Source organism: Penicillium chrysogenum, assembly GCF_028827035.1.
Source record: "Penicillium chrysogenum strain IBT 35668 chromosome Unknown utg000005l_segment0_segment0, whole genome shotgun sequence".
Lineage (NCBI taxonomy): Eukaryota > Fungi > Ascomycota > Eurotiomycetes > Eurotiales > Aspergillaceae > Penicillium > Penicillium chrysogenum.
The window spans coordinates 6,466,064-6,485,338 of record NW_026622753.1 but is presented as its reverse complement, the minus strand read 5'-3'; the positions used below and the strand labels follow the sequence as shown (position 1 = coordinate 6,485,338).

General features: G+C 48.9%; 8 protein-coding genes across 8 annotated transcripts; 2 read left to right on the top strand and 6 right to left on the bottom strand.

The window, feature by feature from the left end:
• Positions 1 to 996: 996 nt before the first annotated feature.
• On the bottom strand, positions 997 to 1,962 carry N7489_010859 (uncharacterized protein; the record flags this gene model as incomplete). Its single annotated transcript, XM_056716608.1, has 1 exon — positions 997 to 1,962. The coding sequence occupies one exon, from the start codon at positions 1,960 to 1,962 to the stop codon at positions 997 to 999; it is 966 nt and encodes a 321-aa protein (XP_056564230.1).
• An 854-nt stretch (positions 1,963 to 2,816) lies between these two features.
• On the top strand, positions 2,817 to 3,766 carry N7489_010858 (nitroreductase family protein; the record flags this gene model as incomplete). Its single annotated transcript, XM_056716607.1, has 3 exons — positions 2,817 to 3,290; positions 3,386 to 3,500; positions 3,561 to 3,766. 3 exons carry the CDS (start codon positions 2,817 to 2,819, stop codon positions 3,764 to 3,766), a joined length of 795 nt encoding a protein of 264 aa, XP_056564229.1.
• Positions 3,767 to 6,383: 2,617 nt separating this feature from the next.
• N7489_010857 (chitin deacetylase) lies at positions 6,384 to 7,298 on the bottom strand (the record flags this gene model as incomplete). The annotated part of the gene is made up of 2 exons (XM_056716606.1): positions 6,384 to 6,445; positions 6,509 to 7,298. The coding sequence occupies 2 exons, from the start codon at positions 7,296 to 7,298 to the stop codon at positions 6,384 to 6,386; spliced, it is 852 nt and encodes a 283-aa protein (XP_056564228.1).
• A 369-nt stretch (positions 7,299 to 7,667) lies between these two features.
• N7489_010856 (CCDC47 family protein) lies at positions 7,668 to 9,094 on the bottom strand (the record flags this gene model as incomplete). Its single annotated transcript, XM_056716605.1, has 3 exons — positions 7,668 to 8,043; positions 8,116 to 8,995; positions 9,040 to 9,094. The coding sequence occupies 3 exons, from the start codon at positions 9,092 to 9,094 to the stop codon at positions 7,668 to 7,670; spliced, it is 1,311 nt and encodes a 436-aa protein (XP_056564227.1).
• Positions 9,095 to 9,606: 512 nt separating this feature from the next.
• Positions 9,607 to 11,115, bottom strand: N7489_010855 (MDM34 family protein; the record flags this gene model as incomplete). The annotated part of the gene is made up of 2 exons (XM_056716604.1): positions 9,607 to 10,942; positions 11,000 to 11,115. The coding sequence occupies 2 exons, from the start codon at positions 11,113 to 11,115 to the stop codon at positions 9,607 to 9,609; spliced, it is 1,452 nt and encodes a 483-aa protein (XP_056564226.1).
• Positions 11,116 to 12,431: 1,316 nt separating this feature from the next.
• Positions 12,432 to 14,478, top strand: N7489_010854 (uncharacterized protein; the record flags this gene model as incomplete). Its single annotated transcript, XM_056716603.1, has 2 exons — positions 12,432 to 13,969; positions 14,031 to 14,478. 2 exons carry the CDS (start codon positions 12,432 to 12,434, stop codon positions 14,476 to 14,478), a joined length of 1,986 nt encoding a protein of 661 aa, XP_056564225.1.
• Positions 14,479 to 15,134: 656 nt separating this feature from the next.
• N7489_010853 (cytochrome P450) lies at positions 15,135 to 16,974 on the bottom strand (the record flags this gene model as incomplete). The annotated part of the gene is made up of 4 exons (XM_056716602.1): positions 15,135 to 15,303; positions 15,394 to 15,563; positions 15,719 to 16,834; positions 16,906 to 16,974. 4 exons carry the CDS (start codon positions 16,972 to 16,974, stop codon positions 15,135 to 15,137), a joined length of 1,524 nt encoding a protein of 507 aa, XP_056564224.1.
• Positions 16,975 to 17,496: 522 nt separating this feature from the next.
• N7489_010852 (nucleoside transmembrane transporter FUN26) lies at positions 17,497 to 18,687 on the bottom strand (the record flags this gene model as incomplete). The annotated part of the gene is made up of 1 exon (XM_056716601.1): positions 17,497 to 18,687. The coding sequence occupies one exon, from the start codon at positions 18,685 to 18,687 to the stop codon at positions 17,497 to 17,499; it is 1,191 nt and encodes a 396-aa protein (XP_056564223.1).
• Positions 18,688 to 19,275: the final 588 nt, after the last annotated feature.

Here is a 19,275-nt window from a genome sequence, read left to right as displayed (position 1 = left end):
AGATAGTTGAATAGCTTCAATTACCCACTTAATTACATTTCTCCCTACTATGTTCACTTTAAAGTAATTGTTTAAACCCATACCTAGGTACCCATGTACTTGATTTCTAGTCCTTGCCGCTTTTTGCTCATTAGGTAGAACTGATCCCATTATATCCCATTATATCACCTATTACTTAGAATTTGAAATTAAAATGACATTTAAAGAAATCGATCTTCGGTTTTTAGCACCAAACCAAAGTGCCCCGCCACCAAGTAAATGAATACACCCTCTCCCCATTCTCGTGAACCTGTTAATGTGTGGCTGATGCATGACCTAACATCCTGCATTCTGGGGGATGAGTCGCCGATACACAGTACACAGTCACCGGTATACCCCCTGGAGCTTGTTGCTGCCGTCCATCTCCGTTCATTGATAGGTACCTACTCGGGGCGACAAGTTCCGTGGATTACATTACTCTATTAAAGTGCGACTCATTCATGCGCTGTATCCACCATGTTGAGAGTGGTAGTAACTCCGATTTGGAAGTCCGTAAGCCGTTACTCACCATTTTAAAGCGTCGAACATACGGTCTTACAGAAAAGGCACAGGCTTCCTGTCTTGATCACCCTGAGGTTTCCAAACGGCCGAGACATTTATCTGCTGAATCTGAAGGACAACCATTTTATGAGGCATATGCGGCTGCCAATGAAGCACGTAAGAATTCTCCCGAGACTCTAGCGAGCTGGGCGAGCATATGGATCATCAAAAATCAAGCGCTGGCAGCAGAAACCCATTGTTGAAGCGGTGTCGACTAGCCGTCGAAGGAAGATCATAGCGAAGAGAACAGAGACAGAGACAGAAATAGAAACAGAAACCGAACAGATCTCGGTCATCAGGTGTCATGGTTGAGTTGATGGAGGAATATGGAGGAAAGTGTATTGCTGAATGGAAAAAAAGTGCAGTTGATGTACACGGTTCTGCCCTCCACAGGGTTCAGCTTCTTGTGGACGACTACTACGCCTTCTCATCCAGTTGCGAGAGAGCGTCGCATAGCGAGATGCGAGATTCGGGCGCCACCTCGGTCAGACCATCAGCGACAAACTGCAGTTTTTTACCAATCCAAGGTGTCCCACTTTTTTCGGCGAGAGCCGAAAGCAATCTTCCATAAGCCCAACAATCCGTGGCAACCCTTGCCTCAAACGGCGTGTTGGCAGGACTTGTTTCAATGTTTTGAATGAGGATCTGCATCTCAGGTGAAAGCCATTCCCACACGTAACCACCGGTCCCGCTAACATCGATAAGGACGGCATGTTCATTGGCATCCAAAACGATATTTGACGGCTTGATATCAAGATGAGTACGCCCTCTCTTATGTAATGATCTCAATGCTATCCCAATTTGTAAGGCCCATTGTATTAGCAAAGTATCAGATTGAGACTCAAATTGAGACTCGTCCTCGAATATTTGCTCAAGTGACCCTCCGGAATAGTATTCAAGAAGAAATCCTGTGATCACTATTGGCATATCGGTTGACGGGTAGGTCTTATACGGGTTCTCTGATACAACTAGGCCAACTAGCTGCGCGATGCTCGGAAGTCCGCGGAATTGTGTAAGGACATCAATCTCGTTCAACATATGTTCCGTGTCTTCAGGCTCATAGATAGGGCGGTCAATCGTTTTGTAAGCAAATATATGTTGCTCAAACATAACTTTGGAGACTGTTGGAGCGATAACCTCAATAGTCTGCAAACAACGAGCCTCAAATATTGGTAAACATCGATCCCGCTCTAGAGTTGGGTACGTTGGGTACATGACCCTCTTTGGATCTTCTGCGATCTTGTAGCAGATTTGATAGGCAATGGCAATAAAGAAGTTCGCTGGGTCTTGATGGCCATGCCCCTCCCGTAACATGATCGAGTTTTGACTTTGCCCGGTCGAGGTCTGACTTTGCTCGGTCAAGCTTAAAGTAATGTTTGTCATAGTATCGTCTAAAAGCTGCAATTGGCCGAAATCAATCGCTTCAAGGAATTCTTGAAAGATGGACCGGCGTTTCAAATAGCCCAGAGCTAATACCTGTGTTGGCAGTGACCAATCCACGGTAACTTTGATCCACCATAAAGAGCCATTGTTGTGAAATATCACGGTCTGTGATGGACGGTCACCGTTCTAGTCTCGAAATGACTTGAATTCTAATCTGTATAAGGGTAGCGGCTCTTCGGGCATTGCGATCAATTGCAGAAGGTGGGCACTTTAGTTGACAAAATAAGAGAGAGGAATAAACGAAAAATCCCTGAAATAAACTGACTGGAAAGGGGGAAGGGGTGGTAGTTAAGTTGATGCTCAGATCACGTGTGGTTCATAGAAGTTTGACTGATCAGATTTGGTACTCATTCATATCGTTGTCTTTCTTTGGCAGTTATTACATATACCAGGAATCCTTCCAAGGTTTGATTGGATTGAAGTTGTCAAGCATTTCAACGGAAGAAATCTGGCTGAGAATACTACAGTACACTCTATCACTTGACAATTCTCTCCGATAATGAGATATCACAACAAAATCGAGGCCCATCAAAAAGTCGCAAAGTAGATAGATAGTATTGTGCCAAGGTGCTTATTCGGGCATAGTCTGAGCGTAGACTGAGTGCTCAATAGTTAGATGCCTCCCGAGGTCTGACTACTTGCTGATAAATAGTTAAATCCGTAATTCCGCAATATCACGAAATCGCCGTAGACCGGGTAACACCCCGGATTAGCGAGTGATAAGCAAGAGCCTGCAGGTCTATATAAACCACAGGTCCACAGAAAGAAAACTGTACATTTCACTCGCAATCAAAATGAGAACCCGCCTCACTCAATCTCCCCTACACGCCATAACCCGCGCAGCATCCAGAACCAGCCCAGCACGCCTGGTATCCCGTCAGACCCATCTATATCGAACCCAAACACAACCACTCCGCTCATTCTCCTCTTCAACCCGCAAACTGGCTCCAGCACCAGCAGCAGACATGCCTAGCGCTTTAATCAATCTCGCTAAGAATAGGCGCACGATCTACAAGCTCGGCAAGGAAAGTCCAGTCCCAGACTCCAAGATCGAAGAGCTTGTCAATGCCGCCATCCTACATGTTCCCAGTTCATTCAATACCCAGTCTACACGGCTAGTCGTGCTCCTGCACGGTCAGCACGACAGACTGTGGGATATCGCCATTGAGGCTTTCGAGGGTCTTGTTAAGGCGGGTAAGATTTCGCAGGAGATCTGGGAGAAACAGACATTGCCTAAGTTGCTCGGTTTTAAGGGGGCGTATGGGACGGTACGTAGTTTCGTTTTCCCTTTCCCTTTCGGATTCGGTTTCATTTCCTTGGAACTCGAGGTATCCAGTCCTGTCCGTAGCTAATCAATACCCAGATCCTTTTCTATGAAGACCCAGCCCACATCAAACCCATGCAGGAGAAGTTCGCTACATACAAGGATAATTTCCTACCATGGGCAGACCATTCGAATGCTATGCATCAGTATTTCCGTATGTCCATTCCTTTTCGTTTCCCTTCGTGTGTTCTTTCTTCGTTCTAACGTTTACCAGTCTGGACGGGCCTTGAAGCGCTCGGCTTTGGAGCGAACTTGCAGCACTATAGCCCCCTCATTGACGCTGGTGTTTCAGAGCAATGGGATCTGCCCCGTGAGTGGCGGAATGTTGCCCAGTTAGTCTTTGGGAGTCCTGAGGCTGCTGCCGGGGAGAAGGTACAGAAGCCTGTTGAGGAGAGAGTTAGGGTCTTTGGGAAGTTGTAGGGTATAGATACAGATAAAGCAGGAGTAAGGAGGAATTAGTGTGGATAGACACTCTGGTATAGATTAAAACATCGTAAAAGGGATAGACAAAACCATCACGGTCGTGCCTTGTCCCTTTATTCTTTCCAGCTTGATTGCCCCTTCACCTACACAGTTACAGCGAGATGTGTTGTTTCTCCACCCTTTGGGGTGATGTACGATGTCTTCATCGAAGGGTACTGCTTTTGACGTGTTATATATGCTGATAACTCAACAAGTCCCATTTGACTTTTGGGTTCTACCGTACAAAGCTGTAGAAGCCCGCCAACCCGACACAAATACCAAAAGCATTGCCGCACTGGAAACCTCCTTGGTCGATCATATACTCGACAACTTGACCAGTTGTCTAACACAAATCTAGCCAATTCTGATATAACTAGTATCTTCAGGCAGCCGGCGCCAGTCTAAGGGACTTTGAGCTCCCCAACGTCTTTTTAGACACCGCACGACACCACAATGACCGGTGTCTTGGCGTAGCCAGTCCTGGACAATTTGAGATGAGTAAAGCGAATCTCCAGCATTTATGCCCTTGGGACCGGGAAAGGAGAACGGCATCCCTCGAACCTAGAAGATGTGGGAGGAGGCAAAGCTGAGGTTCTGACTGCGGAGTCAGATAATGTACCACCTGGAAGTTCTAGGGCACTCACCGTTCTTTGCTCTTTTAACTCTGAGTTAGCCGAATGGCAAATCTTCTTCCTCTGTTTTCCATATCGTCAAGAGAGGTGGTGACCGTCACCCTGCCGTCGATAGTCTTAGTTATCCGCACCTCGGCTGTGATATATAGGTCACTGCCATCTTGGGAGATGACGAAAACGGGCCTATGTACGACTTAGTATTAGCACTGTATAGCATAGCTGAGGCTGAGGTACAGAAAGGCAAGTCTCACCGCTTGGCATCGACCTCTTGTGTCATGAGCAACGAAACCACTTCCGTCGTCTCTTGGATGGAGACTTGGGGCTCATGACAATTTATTGATCCTGCTTGGCCTCAAGGATCATCTTCATTGGCCCATCTTCCTCCCAAAGTATCCGTCGACTTGCGCCTCCATTTCTGCGCCATTGCCCAGTTTGGCCTTGATTGGCTTCCGATGGCGGCCCAACCGCTATGTATGTAGGGATGTTCGGCCGCGAGGCATAAGGAAGGCTACCAGGTTCATATTAACGGGGTCCTCATCAATCAGCCGTTCTTGTTTTGTTACCTCTTCCTTGAGTAGCGCCAAGATAATCCTGGCCTGCTCGACCGCCGGTACTTGAAAGACTCCGGCCCCCAAGCCAGCCTTGATCGCAACGAAAGAGAGTATCCCAGCAACAATGACAGCACCATCGATAGCAAATCGTGAAACCCTTGCTGCTGGGTTTTGATCCTGAGAAAGATGGAATACCGTCCATCTGCAATGTCATAGACGGTTGGATTTGTCTTGACCGTCTACAATATATAGGTGTCTTAATTGGGTCGTAGCGGGCTCGACGAATCTTCGTAAGGAGATCTATAACCGGTTAGCAACTGGCACATAACCGTTAGACAACGGTACGTGCCTTGTCGTCTCTCTTCACTACAGTGGACTGAGGGCATTCGTCAAGGTCTCATTCTGTGGGAGGTTCTTCCTCAGACTCAGAGAAGGCAGATGACCATATGCCAAAGTCGTATTGGTGATCTTGCCATTTCTGCAAGGTTTTTGCCTCAAAATCTTTGCGTCTTCGATGTACACGACCTTCGAGCAAGTTAGATTACGCTGCAAGTCTCCAAAGCAAGGCTAGCAGAAGCCACTTACGAGTGTCTGAAACGCTATAATCAATGGCTATGGTATATACCAAGTGCCAAGTAGTATAGGATATTGTGTGAAAAAGAAAAGAAGATGATGTTCTCGGACGTGATACGTGGGAAGTGGAAAGTGACTATTTGCCAAAGCAAAAAGGAAGTTGGGGGGCTGTTGTTTATATAGGTACTAAACGATGGTCACGTCAGCTCACTCTCATATTTTACTGATACATACCTTGTTTGAATCTTACCATTGCTTTATACCCTGCATTAGAAAAGATAATACTTACTAGTGGGAGGCCAAGAGAAGAGCGAGAGAACGGTCTCTATACTCACGACCTAACCACTGGCATGAAGCTCTCTAAATAGATTCATGGAGACAAAGGAACAAAGGCACAAAGACACGAAGACAGAGAGAGCCTCAAATTGGCAAAAGAGAGGTTTGACAATCTGCATGTAAGTGGCTTACCCCAGGTCTATGTCAATGCATCATATTTACCATTTCCATGAGCCTCAGATCTATGCATGTCCCAGAGACCGGGTAGTTCACACCTACTGAAATGAGAATAAGCAGTCATTCTATATCCATAGTAGTCTAGTTCAGCTGTTTTAATTCCAGTTCTAAATCAGACATTGTTAGCCTAGAATTACCTTGGCCAGGCACATATGTCTACAGAACGTCGTGAAGAATAACCTATAAGTTCAATAGAGCCTAGGACTTCTATACACAGGTGTCCCTTGGCTCAAGTATGAATATCAGAAAGAACAATCACCCAGGACGACAGAAAATAGAACATACCTCCAAAGCCACACAAACCATCTATCTCCCAGTACGATACCAATACTCAGACGGATCACCAAGACACTCGCCAACAGTAACAGCTATAAGCAAACGTTAGCCTCAAGCCATAGACGTACAAAAACACAAAGAAAAGAGAAACCTACGACTCAGCCCCCTCCTCTCAACATCCGCAAGCATATTATCCACCAAAATCTCAACCGTATGCTGATGCGAATCATGTGCCAACACAATCGTCCCACCAGCATCAACCTCCCTCGAGAACTTTTCAAAACTAACCCAATTTGTATCGGGATTATCATTCTCATAGTCCTTAGTGTCAACACTAGCCCCGATAACGTGGTATCCCAGATCGGCCATAGCGCCGAGGACGACGGGCGTATGTCTGAGGAATGGGGGACGCATGTAGGTCGGGAAGAAGCCAAGGATGTGCATGAAGGTTTCTTCAAGAAGTGTCATTTGCTGTACGATCTCTTCGTATGGGAGTACATCGAGGGAGGGATGGTTCCATCTGGATATTTGGTTAGTGTATGTTGGTGCTTGGACTGGACTGGGGTAGAGAAGGGAGGAGAGTGGATAGGCCAGTGGGTGGGCATCCTGAGACCCCAGCTGGTGTCCTTCTGCCAATGTGCGCTGCACTACGTCGGGTGATGTATGGATGTTTCCTCTGTTATGGCCGTTGAGGAAGAAGGTTGCTCTTGCGCCGTGTTCGGCGAGAGTGTCTAGTATCTGGGGGGTGTAGATGTACGGGCCATCGTCGAACGTGAGGGCGATTGTGCCTGGGATAGTACAATGAGTGATTATGGCTCCGACTGGTAGGCTGGTGGTGCTGATGGTATTGGTGGTTGTATTGGTGTTGATCCTCGTTCCTGTGGGAGTGGCCTGGGATAGGGTTATAGCCGAAAGGAATGGAATTAGGGGGATGAGGAAATGCATTGTGAATGAATGAATGAAGTAGGTCGGAGTATATAAGGATAATTGGAACGACCAGTGATGTTGATTGGAGTGATGGGGTGAGGGAGAGAGGTTGGCAAGGTGTTCGGCTGCAATGCCATCTACGCTGCTTCCTAATATTCGAATCAGACAGGACTCGATGATTTGAACATAATCAGCATTGAATATGGCTGAACGTTTGAAGATTCCACTCCCAGTTCTCATGGTAGATATTATATCTTCCACAAATAAATATGAATACATCAAATTAGAAAGGTACCAAAATGGCAGGGTAAGACATTCAACCCGCATCTTTCCCACAGAAAGGAGCGAGAAGATAGCATAAGAACCTCCAGAACAAAAGACACCCGTCTAACCCTTCCGCGTGCTCTTCTTCGCCTGGCGTCTCTGTCCCTTCTGAGCCTCACGCTCAAGGAACTTGCGCTGCTCGTCGGCGCTTAATCCACGTAGGATTCGCTCACGCTCATCCTTCTTGATCTTTTCGGCAGCAATGCGGCGCTCCTCGGCCTTCTCTTCCTCGTCGACACGGCGCAGCCTCTTGATCTCCTCTTCGCGGACGTTACGGACTTTGCGCATGACTTCGCCACGGAAATGGGCGGAGGCGACCAGCTTGTCGGATAGGCATAGGAACTGGTTGAACAAAGGGAGGGTGGAGGTATAGCCGGACGGGGAGGAGGCGAGGTTAGCGGATAGCTGGATGCGCTTCTTAGGAATGGTCTCGTCAATCCTTAAAACAAAAATCGTTAGCGACGGATCTAAGCAACGGATCTAACTAAAGGCTCGCACAGAGGCTACTCACTTAGTGGGTCTGTCGATAGGCTGGTCCGTCACGATCAAGTACTCAAAGTCATTACCAGCCTGTTCAATGGCCTGGATCAACTCCGGGGTGAGGAGGGTATCGCTAATCTCAGCGCTCTCGGTCATCACAGTGACCCACGAGGGGAGCTTGGGGCTATCCTTAGAGAAGGTGAGAGAGGCATCGTAGCGGTCGTTGCGGAACTTGCGCATGTGGCTCTTGTGGACAACAGCCCAGATAAAGCCGTCGTAAGTCGAGCTAGGGACCTTGACGGGAGCAGAATCCTTGGCGAGAACGGGAACCAGGTCCTTCTCCTTACCATCGAAAGCATACGCTAGAGCCTCGTATTTCTCAACGGGGGTCTCCCAACTCTCGAAGAAAAAGCTGAAGACATACTCCATAATGAAGGTGATGGGGTTGTATCGCTTAGGCATCTTAAGGTTGACATCGAGGAAGGCAACGTTCTGGCGGCCGGTCGCATACGAGGCGAACTCACAGGCAGACCTCTCTTTTAGCAGGGACTCGGGATTGGCGAGCTCCAAGGTGATCGCCTCACCGTCCACGGCAGCCGGTCGGGCGATTCCATCAAATCCGACGACGGCAAACTCCTTCTGAAGAGAAGGTCCGTGGGCCTGCGCCCAGTCCCTCGCCCTCTTTCGGTTCTTGCGCGTTCCCCAGAGGTGGAAGAGGACAATCAAGAGGATGACCGGCATGATCATTGCCTCCTGCTTGAAATCGCTCGGGGATGTCCTCTCCCATACTCGGTACCAGGCAGTGTAGGGGACCTGCTTCGCGGCTAGGGTGTTGGCTGCTGGGGCGACAGTCGAGTCAGCGACGAGGGAGGCAGGCGACGGGTTGGGAGCTTCCACGAAGTCGGCGAAGTCTACCAGAGTCAGCTCAGCAATTGAAATGTATCAATCAACATACCATCATCGGATTTAGCCTCCTGAGAGCCAAACACATTCTTGAACATGCCCGCCATATTGGAATTGATATGACATGATGGAAAAGAAAGGAGTGGGAACCAAGAGGTGGTGCCCGGTGCGGAGCTAAGTTCCTCCCGGGTTTAGCGCTATCTCCAGCTTTTTTACCCGCATCGGAGGTATTTAGGCGATTTAGGCGATTTATTCGATTCCAAGAACAAAGGAGACATCATAATTTAGACACCAAATATCCAACCTTTCTCTAGGGACCCCATAACCTGCCCCAAAATAAATAAAAAATACAAAAAACCCAATGGCTAATGAGTGTGGTATCATATAAAAATGAAACCCCCGAACAAAACTCAACGCCAGCTGTACCATGACAGAACCCAGTTTTGTACAATCCCGCTCCAAAGAAATACCAGTTTAGCCCAAAAACGAGGAAGAACAGAAAAAGAACCAAGAAACCGTAAGAAAAATGCAGAAAAGAAAAGAAAAGAACGGAAAAGGAAATCGTAACGGTCATGCTCGAGGATTGCTCAAGTCGAAAGGGATGTATGGAGGTAAGAGCTCAGTGGCCATACGCCGGAGGAGGACTGTCTTCGTGCTGGCGGCTCCAGAAGCCGCTGCATGCGTTTGTCATAAGTTTGTCCTCACGCATACGACGAGCGATTTCACCGGCGAGTCTGTCGACCAGGACAGGATCGACGTTGGCGTTCTCATCCTTGGAGAAGGGAAGAACAGCCGCAGGCAACGGGGTCCGCTGGTTGCTAGACGGTCCCGCCTCAGCCCTCTCCTGGGGATAACCGCGCATAGTAGCACGAGGGGTGGCGTCCACATCCTCTGCCTTGGGTCCACGGATAGTCTCATGGGAGTATGATAAGTCCGCATCCCGACGAGTGGGGCGGGAGAAGCTGGGCAAATGCCTTTCGGGGATAATAGGTAGGTGGCAGTCGACCTCGGGTGACAGAGGTGGTGTGACTGGGTCATCTGATGGCTCATTTACAATAGGCAGAGGTGCAGAGGCGATAGAGGGGGGTCTGGACGACTCGGTCATAACACTCTCATCGCTAACGCTCATAGCGTCATCGGTTGTCTTAGGGCGCCGCAGATCCACAACACGCTTCTTACGTTTCCGAGCGTGGGCTTTGGAATGACGTCCAGCGCCTAGACTCAGACCATAGGTGCTGGTGCTAAATGAATGGCTAGACATGGAGGGTCGACTTTGCATGGAGGCATTGCTGGCGGTTTCGTGAAGGGAAGACATGCTTCCCATTTGGGACTGCTCTCGCGAAAGAGTCGGGCTTAGTGGTGAGATCACGCTCGAAGGGAATTCGCTGGTATCGGTTGGAGAGGTCCATGCTCGGTACACTACTTCCTGGATCGACGGAGTGAACAAGGACAGAGTACGTTGCGAATCTGTCAGAGCGGCCAGGCGAAGGAGGTTCTTTTGCGAGAAGAGGGAGTGGGTCTCGACCGATGAATCTAGAGAGAGCGACGCGATTTCGGACTCATTTAACGCATTTCCGAGGGAGTCGACGGGATCCTGTGGCGGGCTAGCTAGAGGATCTTGACCGGGGCCTTCGCTTGACTTGGCCGTGTTATCGGTCTCGTCGTTCATTTCCTCCCCCGTGCGATATTCTGGAACCCACAAGCGGAGCGACAGTCGATGAATGATGGCTGGGAGTTCGTCCATAAACAATATCCGGAGTTGAGCTTCGATCTCTTTTTGTAGGAAGTCGCGCACGAACGGGATCGAATCGAAGGTCGACGAAACCTTAAGCGACTCAAGCGGATCATTACGGAACACGACTGTGATTCCTTTTTGTTTTGAGAAAACTAGTATAACGAACCCAGAGAGTTTAAAATCGGAGAGGGTGATTTGCAGAGGTATAGTGAGCGGAGTACTAGAATCGCATATCAGCAAATATATCTAAAGGGGAGAAGTGAGACTGAAGACGTACGCGGCAGCAAGAGGTACTGGCGAGCCGAAAGTTGGTCGTGTGAGGAGGAAGGTATTGAGCGGATTTGCCTGAACCCGGGTCTTCAAGGTGAGAAAAGCGTCGCCAGTGTATGACATCTTAAAGATGCCGCGAAAGCGATCCTCGGCCAGGTCACCGATTTCCAAGATTTCGAGTTCGGGGGAATAGATCCCAAGTTCAACTCGGTGACGTGAATATCGTCGACGATTATTGGGGGTTTTGGCGATTTATTAAGGGCGGCAGTGAGCAGATCTTGGGCGCGAGTGTAAAAACTCGCGTCCGCCATCAAAGGCGACCAGTTGAAGTTGAACGCCATGCCCTCGCATTGAGAAAGTATTAAAAGGTATTAAAAAGGTATTAAAAGGACATTAGGATGAGACTCTCTATGTTGTAGGAGAGGTAGAGAAGAGGCGGGAGGGCAAAAGGGAAAAAAAAGGCAAAAGCGCACATCCGAGGCGCGTGCCCCGGGACTTGGGACTTTTTTTAATTTTACTTCTCTTCTCTTTGTTTTATATATATAATATATAATATATAATATATAGTATATTATTTTACTACTAACTATCTACTCTTCTACCTGTATCAATTAATTCTTCCTTGTTCTCTTTCTTTTATTGTATCGTCCATTCTTTCTTAGTACGTCACAATGTGACTTTGCAGGAACCAATTCCGGTCAGCCCCGGCTTGATGCCCACTATAGATGATATTGGACCATTCACCGTTCAGCGTTATCCGGCTTATATCTAGACTCTCCTTTATTATCTCTGACTATTTCGCGAATCTAGCCCTCGAGAGAAAGGGGGAAAAACACGGGATATGTGGATACAGATGCTTCTGAAAGTCATACTAATAATGTACAGAAACACGGGGGTGCAGATCTTCAACGGTCTGAGTCCCACGTTCGTTTCATGTACGATGTAAGGGAAAGACTCCGAAGGTCCAATGTCAGAGCAATGGAAGAAAAATAAAAGTTGTATCTCGTGTAGGGAGTATAAAACCCGACATCTACCCTAGATATACATACCCCAGGCTTGTGGGATAGCAGTCTTTCCCCGGACTTGTGCCTTTGTTACTGGACATAGACATATCCCCAAATATTTATCTCCAATGTGCAATTGCATTCTGATTTTTTATCCTTTTAATAGTCAACAAATCAAACATCGATTAAAATATACAACAGTCCAACAGTCCAACAGTCCAATATAATTCCAAAGACCAACGGCCGAATATTTTTTACCGCAGCAACACCGCGCTAAACCTGATTAGGCTAAACGTCAACACCCGTCGACGATCCAGCACTCCGGCCCCAGATTGACTGTCCTGACCTCATTCGGTCGAACAGAACCATCCTAATTCCACTACCACAGGTATTCCAAGCCCCAGATTAATATACTGGGTGTATAAAACTCCCCCAATGATGTCGACCCGGTCACACTCGCCAGTCTCAAGTCACGCGACACCAATGGAGCCCAAACAATCCAAATCCAAGTCAGTGGTTCAACGCAGAGTATACGGGAAACGAAGAGCCAATGCCCCCCGAGCGGTATTCGACCAAGGAAGCCCTGTCAAGGACACCAGATCCAAGACCCAACGCGTCGACCCCGTGGAAAACCTCCAAGCGAAACTAGCCCAAGTGACAATCCATGACGACTCAACCCCTCAGTCAGACAATCGTGCAGAGCCTACAAAGACTGAGAGCGAGCAGCACCAAGAGCTGACGAAAGTCGTCTCTGATGAATCAAATTCGTCCGCGACAGAGGACACCTCGGACACCCCGACAACGCCGCAATCCTCTGGTGAATGCACCCCGGAGGAGACGAAGCCAAAATCAACGCAATGCGAAACGACGGTGGAGGTCAGAGAATGCCCAAAGGATTCAGACAGTCTCCCTCCGATTACACCAGATTCCCCAGCTCCGACGTCAGAGTCCACAGGCGAGGATCGAGAAAAGCCAAGTACATCTTCCGACAGAAGGAGAGCGGAAAAAAGGAAGATTCCTGCACCCAGGCGATCGTCCGGAGTCATTCATGACAGCAAAGCTAGCGATTATGTTCGCCCAATTCTGAATGAGGCTTTGTCTCCAATTGCTGCGCAAGGCATTCAGAAGTTCAGCTCATGGGCTTCGCGATCAGCGAGCATGTTCGACGTCGCAAAACTCGCAGAGGGGTCCTACGGTGAAGTCTACAAGCTTCACCTGCGGGAAGAAGCTTGTAGGCCAGTGGTCTCAAAATCAAAGCTAGCTAAACTGAAATCATATGGCGATGGAGTCTTCAAAGTCGTGCCTCTGCGAGCAAAGAGCGGTCCCGGGTCCAAAAAATTCACCGCCATTGACGAGATTGTTTCCGAGGTCAAGATGCTCAAGTATCTAGATCCAATCCCTGGCTTTGCTCGCTTCCGAGAGATCCATGTTGTCCAAGGTCGTTTCCCAGAGTCCTTCCAAATTGCATGGGACCACTACAAGAAGACCAAAGATGACTGCATGAATCCTAATCCGTCCAACAAAAGAGCATATCCCGATACGCAGCTATGGGCGATTGTGGAGATGGATGATGCGGGATGTGAACTGGAGAAGTTTGCTTGGTCATCGATTTTCCAGATCTATGATATTTTCTGGGGAGTTGCCATGGCTCTGGCCCGGGCAGAGGAGTATGCTATGTTTGAGCATCGAGACCTTCACTTGGGAAATGTTTGTATACGATCGACGCGGGAAGATGGTTGCATGGATCCCCCCACAGAGCTCGACGTTGCACGACAGCCATCCTCCAGTGGATTTGGAATCAGCTCCCTCGAGACTACCATTATCGACTACTCACTCTCTCGCGCGGACCTGCTCCTGACCGATGATCCCGCCGGTCTCACCGAGGTTGCGTCATCAGATCTGGACAAGAAGCAATTGTTCGATGCTATTGGCCAAGACGAAGACGAGATTATGCAAAGAAACACCTACCGATAGTATGTTTTCCAATGCCTAGTTATTTACTTTCTTAGACAGCTTGCTAACAGTGAAAATCAGTATGCGCGCTACACTCTATACTGGTTGCCCCACAGAAACAGAAAAAGTGGCGGATATCCCTGGCATCTGGGCAGAATACTCCCCACGCACCAACTTGGTCTGGCTACTATTTCTGCTTCAGAGCCTTTTCAAGAACCGCAAACCTGAACCATCACCTACACAGCCACAGCGAAAAGCTCTTGCATCTTGCTCGCCCAACAAGATGACACGGAAACCGGAGATGGCCAAAGGAAAAGATCAGAACATCGCCGAGTCCCTCGTCAAGGAGAGGCAGACGAAGGACGTGCCAACTGGTATCTCGCAGCTCAAGCAAACATTAGATCACAGGCTAAAGGCTGTCCTCGAACTTCTCGACTTGGAGCATGGACATGAAGATATGTGTTGCGCAGCGGATTTGGTGGCCTACGCGATGGACTCGCAATGGCTGGGTGAACAAGACTTTTTCTGATGGTTCCTTGGTATACAAAAAGCATTAGCAGACGGGGGAGTCACATGGTGTTTGTCATTTTCAAGGTTAGGAGTTATCATTTGTTTACCTATTGTGGGCTTGGGGATTGGCGTTGGAATATAACATGCAATACCTTGGATAGATCACCAGTATACCGGACCTTGAATATACACTACCTTCATACATATTCTACATACATTTTTCCATGCGAATACATGACTCTGTCTACTTGCACCTTAACTTATGAGAATAAACACAACTTCGTGTTTTTCTTTTTCAAGGAACATCCCACAGCCATCACAAACCGCCTATCGGCTTCCCGCCAAGTTGCTATGCCCTCTGACAGAAGAGTAGTTATGTATTAGGACTATTTTTTTCTATTCTAGCAGAAACGCCCACTTCCAAATCCCCAACCTTTTGTACCGGGGTAGTAACCCGCGGATGACTAGATGCATGTATGTACTGAAAACCCCAGGGAGGACGAAACAAACAGCCTAGCCGTAACCCCGAGACAAGAAGAAAGAAAACGCCATTTCAAAGCTTTCAACAAACGCTTTTCGGACCCATGCTTTTCCACAGTCGAGACAACGATCTATCCCAACTGGATGTGCAGTAAAAAAGGAGATATTGTCAGTTCGTTTCATAAATTCGTACACTTAGAGAACAGTTCCAGCACCGACACGGAAGAGCTTAACCATCAGTTCAGGACGGCTCCAGAGTGAGAAGGACTTCTGATCAGTCCAGTTCAGAGACTGAGGAAGAAGCTCTAGGTCAAAGTTCCACAAGAGCTTGGCGAGCAGGAGACGCATTTCGGCGTTCGCGAGGCTGTAGATGGAATATTAGCAAACACTTCCAGATATGGCTCAGGCGAAAACACGGATGGAGTGAGCAGGCAGTGATGGAATGTGTGCTTACTGTTGACCAAGACAGTTGCGTGGACCGTAGGAGTAGGGCTGGAAGGCCTCCTTCTTGTCATTGATGTACTCATCAGACTCGTTCAGCCAGCGCTCTGGGACGAATGCCTCGGGGTTCTTGAAGTGCGAGGCGGCGCGGAAGGCAGAGTACAGCGAGACGGAGACGGAGACCTGTTTGTATTCAACTGCTGTCAGTATCGAGGCGTGGAATTGAAATTGTGTTTTGTGCTGAGATGGGAATAGCCGAGGGGGACCTGTCTTCTCTAGAACAAGTTCATGCTCGAATATTTTTCCGCAAGCAACACACACCGGCATGTTGTAATTACCTTTCCAGGGACGTATTGCTCGTTAATCATCGCTCCTCCTTCGGGAACGATGCGTGGAAGCATGGAAGGAATGGGCGGGTAGATGCGCATTGCCTCAGTCAGGACAGCATTCAGGTACGGGAGGTCCCCGAGGGTGGACAACTTGATGTCAGTGTCCTTGTCAAAAGCACCACGAATTTCCCGGACCAAGCGTGTGTACTTGTCACGGTAGCGCAGAAGGTAGTATGTCACACCAGAGAGAAGGGCAGCGGTAGTCTCGCTGCCGGCCAGGACGAAGACCGCCGAGTTCGCATCCATCTCCTCAGGCGACATGCCCTTCCCATCCTTGGAATGCTTAAGGATATATGAAGTGAAGTCGGGACGGGTAGCACCCAGGGCGAGACGACGACGGACCTTCTCAACGCTCAGGTTGAAGCTGGCTTGACGTTTCTGGAGAAGGTGCTTGGGGACCAGGACACGCACCAAGGGGACGAGGAAAGGGTAGTACCAAAAGACCTTGAGGTAGGCGCTTGCCTTGACAGCATCCAGAATAATTCGGACCCACCAGTGGTATGTGCTGTTTGACAAGCAGCCGAAGGGTTCTCCAAAAGCGAGATCGCCAATGAGGTCGAATGTGGTGAAGTTGAACCAGCAGGTGATATCAATGGTTTGGGACGCGGCGCTCCCCATGAGGCCCTTAAGTTTTTCCATGAACATGTTGGCGTACATCTGGAGGATTTCTTCCTGCTCGCGCAAGGCTTTGTTGGAAAAGGCGTGGGTCAGCAAACGGCGCATCCGGGAGTGGTTATCCTCATTGGCTGTGATTATTGCATTAACACCGTTGGGAGTGGGTGCATACAAGGCCGGGTCCTTGACGAAGACTTTTTGGCCCTTCTTGCGGTGACCGTAGATATCCTTCCAGGCGGGTGCGGCGCGGTAAACGAGAGCATTAGGAGCAATACGGACCACGTCTCCGTACTGATCATGGAGGCGCTTCATGGTCGAGTGCTGCTTACCCTGGATGTCCCACATGAGGTGAACCAAAGGAGTGATGGCAGCCAGCTTGGGTCCAGGGTAGCCACTCAGAGGGTGGAAGCAGAGAGTGTGGATGATCCAGCCCACATAGTAAACGCACAGCTGTGAAAAAGGAATTGATTGGAATGAGACACATACTCGTTCAATACTTAATCTTATACATCAGTACTCACCAAGGCAAGGAGTCCACTCAGTAGACCCCAGAACGAGGGGACAGCTAGGGCATGGCATCGGACGCCCATAGCCAAGGAATCGAAAATCGTCATGAACAATAACTAGTTACCGTAAGACATACGACCGAAGACATCCAGAGAGGTTCTCCTTACTGAAAGACAAATGTAAAAAACAAATATTAAACGAGGGAACGGTGTGTGGGAAAAGAAGAGAAGAGAAAAGAAGAAGAGAGAGGCGAAGGACGAAGGGGAACCGGAGTGGGCAAACGCCAGATGAGATGATAAGAGATTTACAATAGAAGTTGATTGGAGACATCAAATGGCGGGAAACTGTTTAAGGAGGTCGTTTAGGGTCCCAATTGACTTGGGTGTGTTTAAGAGCGATTGAAAATGCGAAGGCGACAGCCGGCAAACTTCGACTTGGAGTCTCAACTTAGGGCTCCTCAAACGGAAAACAGGGGCTACATTAAAGGACTCAATGGGTCAGCTAACAAAGGAGTACTCACGCGGAGATCAAGTAACGGAAGAATTTTCATGGCTCATCATTCGTTACATCTGAGTCTACTGGATGAGCGAAATATGCCACCAAAATCAACCACTGGCAACAGAGAAACTTAACAAGCTCCCAGCAGCCAGTCCACCGACAAGAACCAGGCTCATGAATCCGCCAGCAGCCGGTCTTTCATCGGCAACAACCCAGTGACTAGCGCCCATCATACAGCTTGTCCCCAGGTACCCATTGGTGGCACCAAAGAAGAACTGTACAAGGAAATAGAAAACGTCACTCTTGACAGCAGCACCTTCGCCGTTGATGTTGCAGAGCTGGTACATCGGAATGAAAATAACACGGGCAATAGCCACAATGGCAGCCACCTGAGGATGCTGTCCCAATGACACTCCTGGGATAGCCACACACATTCTCCCCGCCAAATCGCCCAGATTCCAAAGCAAAAATGCGAAAGGAACGAAGACACTAGGATCGTACATCCGTGAACTGGCAGGGTCGTTGACGGACTTGATCTCGGCCGTATAGACTGGGAACACCATAGAAACCAAAAAGCAGACGAACACAGAAAATGCCAGAAACCGCAGCTTAACGAACAGAGTCCAGAGGCTGACAGTCTTGGAATGTTCGCGGACGTCCGCAATAGACTCATCGTCATCCCTTGCCAACTTTTGCCTCGAAGAGGGTTGCTGTCTCAGAAGGTAGAGGAAAGCCAACAGGGCAATGACCGAGACACCCGTAGACGTAAGAAAATATATAAACGCAGACGTCGACGAAGTCGTCTGGGGCATGCTGGGGTCTTGGTCTTGACCTTGGTCTCGACCGACGCTATCCTCCTTCGGCGGCACAGCCAGCACAGAGAAGATCTGAACAATGCAAGGCAACACACCGGCAACACCCTGTCCACCCATAATAGCCTGGGTATATTCCTCTCTACCGAACCCGGAGACGTATGCAAAGACGCCATTCTGGTTGATACCAGTGGCCAGACTCGCGGCGCACACCATCACCATCAAGAAACCAAAGTACGCTCGCGGCGAGGAATCGGTCATGACTACTGCTGAGAAGGCCAAAATAGTGAAAACAACAGAGTTCAGCAACAGCGAAAACGTTATTCGCCGTGGATAGGAGGCGTTCTTCTGTAGCTTTGCTAGGGCATAGGCGGCTCCGAGGTTGGTGACGGTTGACATGGACTGGATCGACGGTTGGTAGTGTAGTCTTGTCCAGTCATCGGACTGGAACCGGCTGTAGAAATATGGTGCTGCGGCGAGGAACATGTTCCTAGATCGTGCTCCGCATTAGTTTCGGTTGGCTCAACTCACACATGTATGTAGCTTGTTCCTCCGGGTTCGGAGATTGTTGAGTTCCACCTACCAGGCCCACAACATAGACACTCCGAGGAGGAAGAATATGCCATACTGTAATCTTGAAAAGTGAGACTGCAGCTGTCGCTGCGTATATGTTGTCTCATCGGTGTCGTCTGCAGCGGAGTCCTGCAGTCGTTCGTACGCCGCCGGACGGGCGATGAGACTACGTATGCGGTTCATGTCTGTCTTTTCAACCCCACTTCCTATGTAAAAGTAAAATATTCTGTAAAAATAAGGGGATTATCTCATATCAAAGAGCTGTAATGCGCCGTTTGACGTTGGCATATGACTGGTTACTAAGCAAGATACGTCGCCCAGGCGGGCGGCCGCGGGACCACCCGCACGGGACTCCGGGACAGGCGATCTATGAGTTCTCCTGTGAGAGCTCATCTGCGACTGCCATAGCTTGTGTTGTACATTTGGGGTCTGGACAAGGTTGTAGAGCGGTGCCCCGAACAAACAATGAAACAATAATATTGATATCGAGATTTGTACACA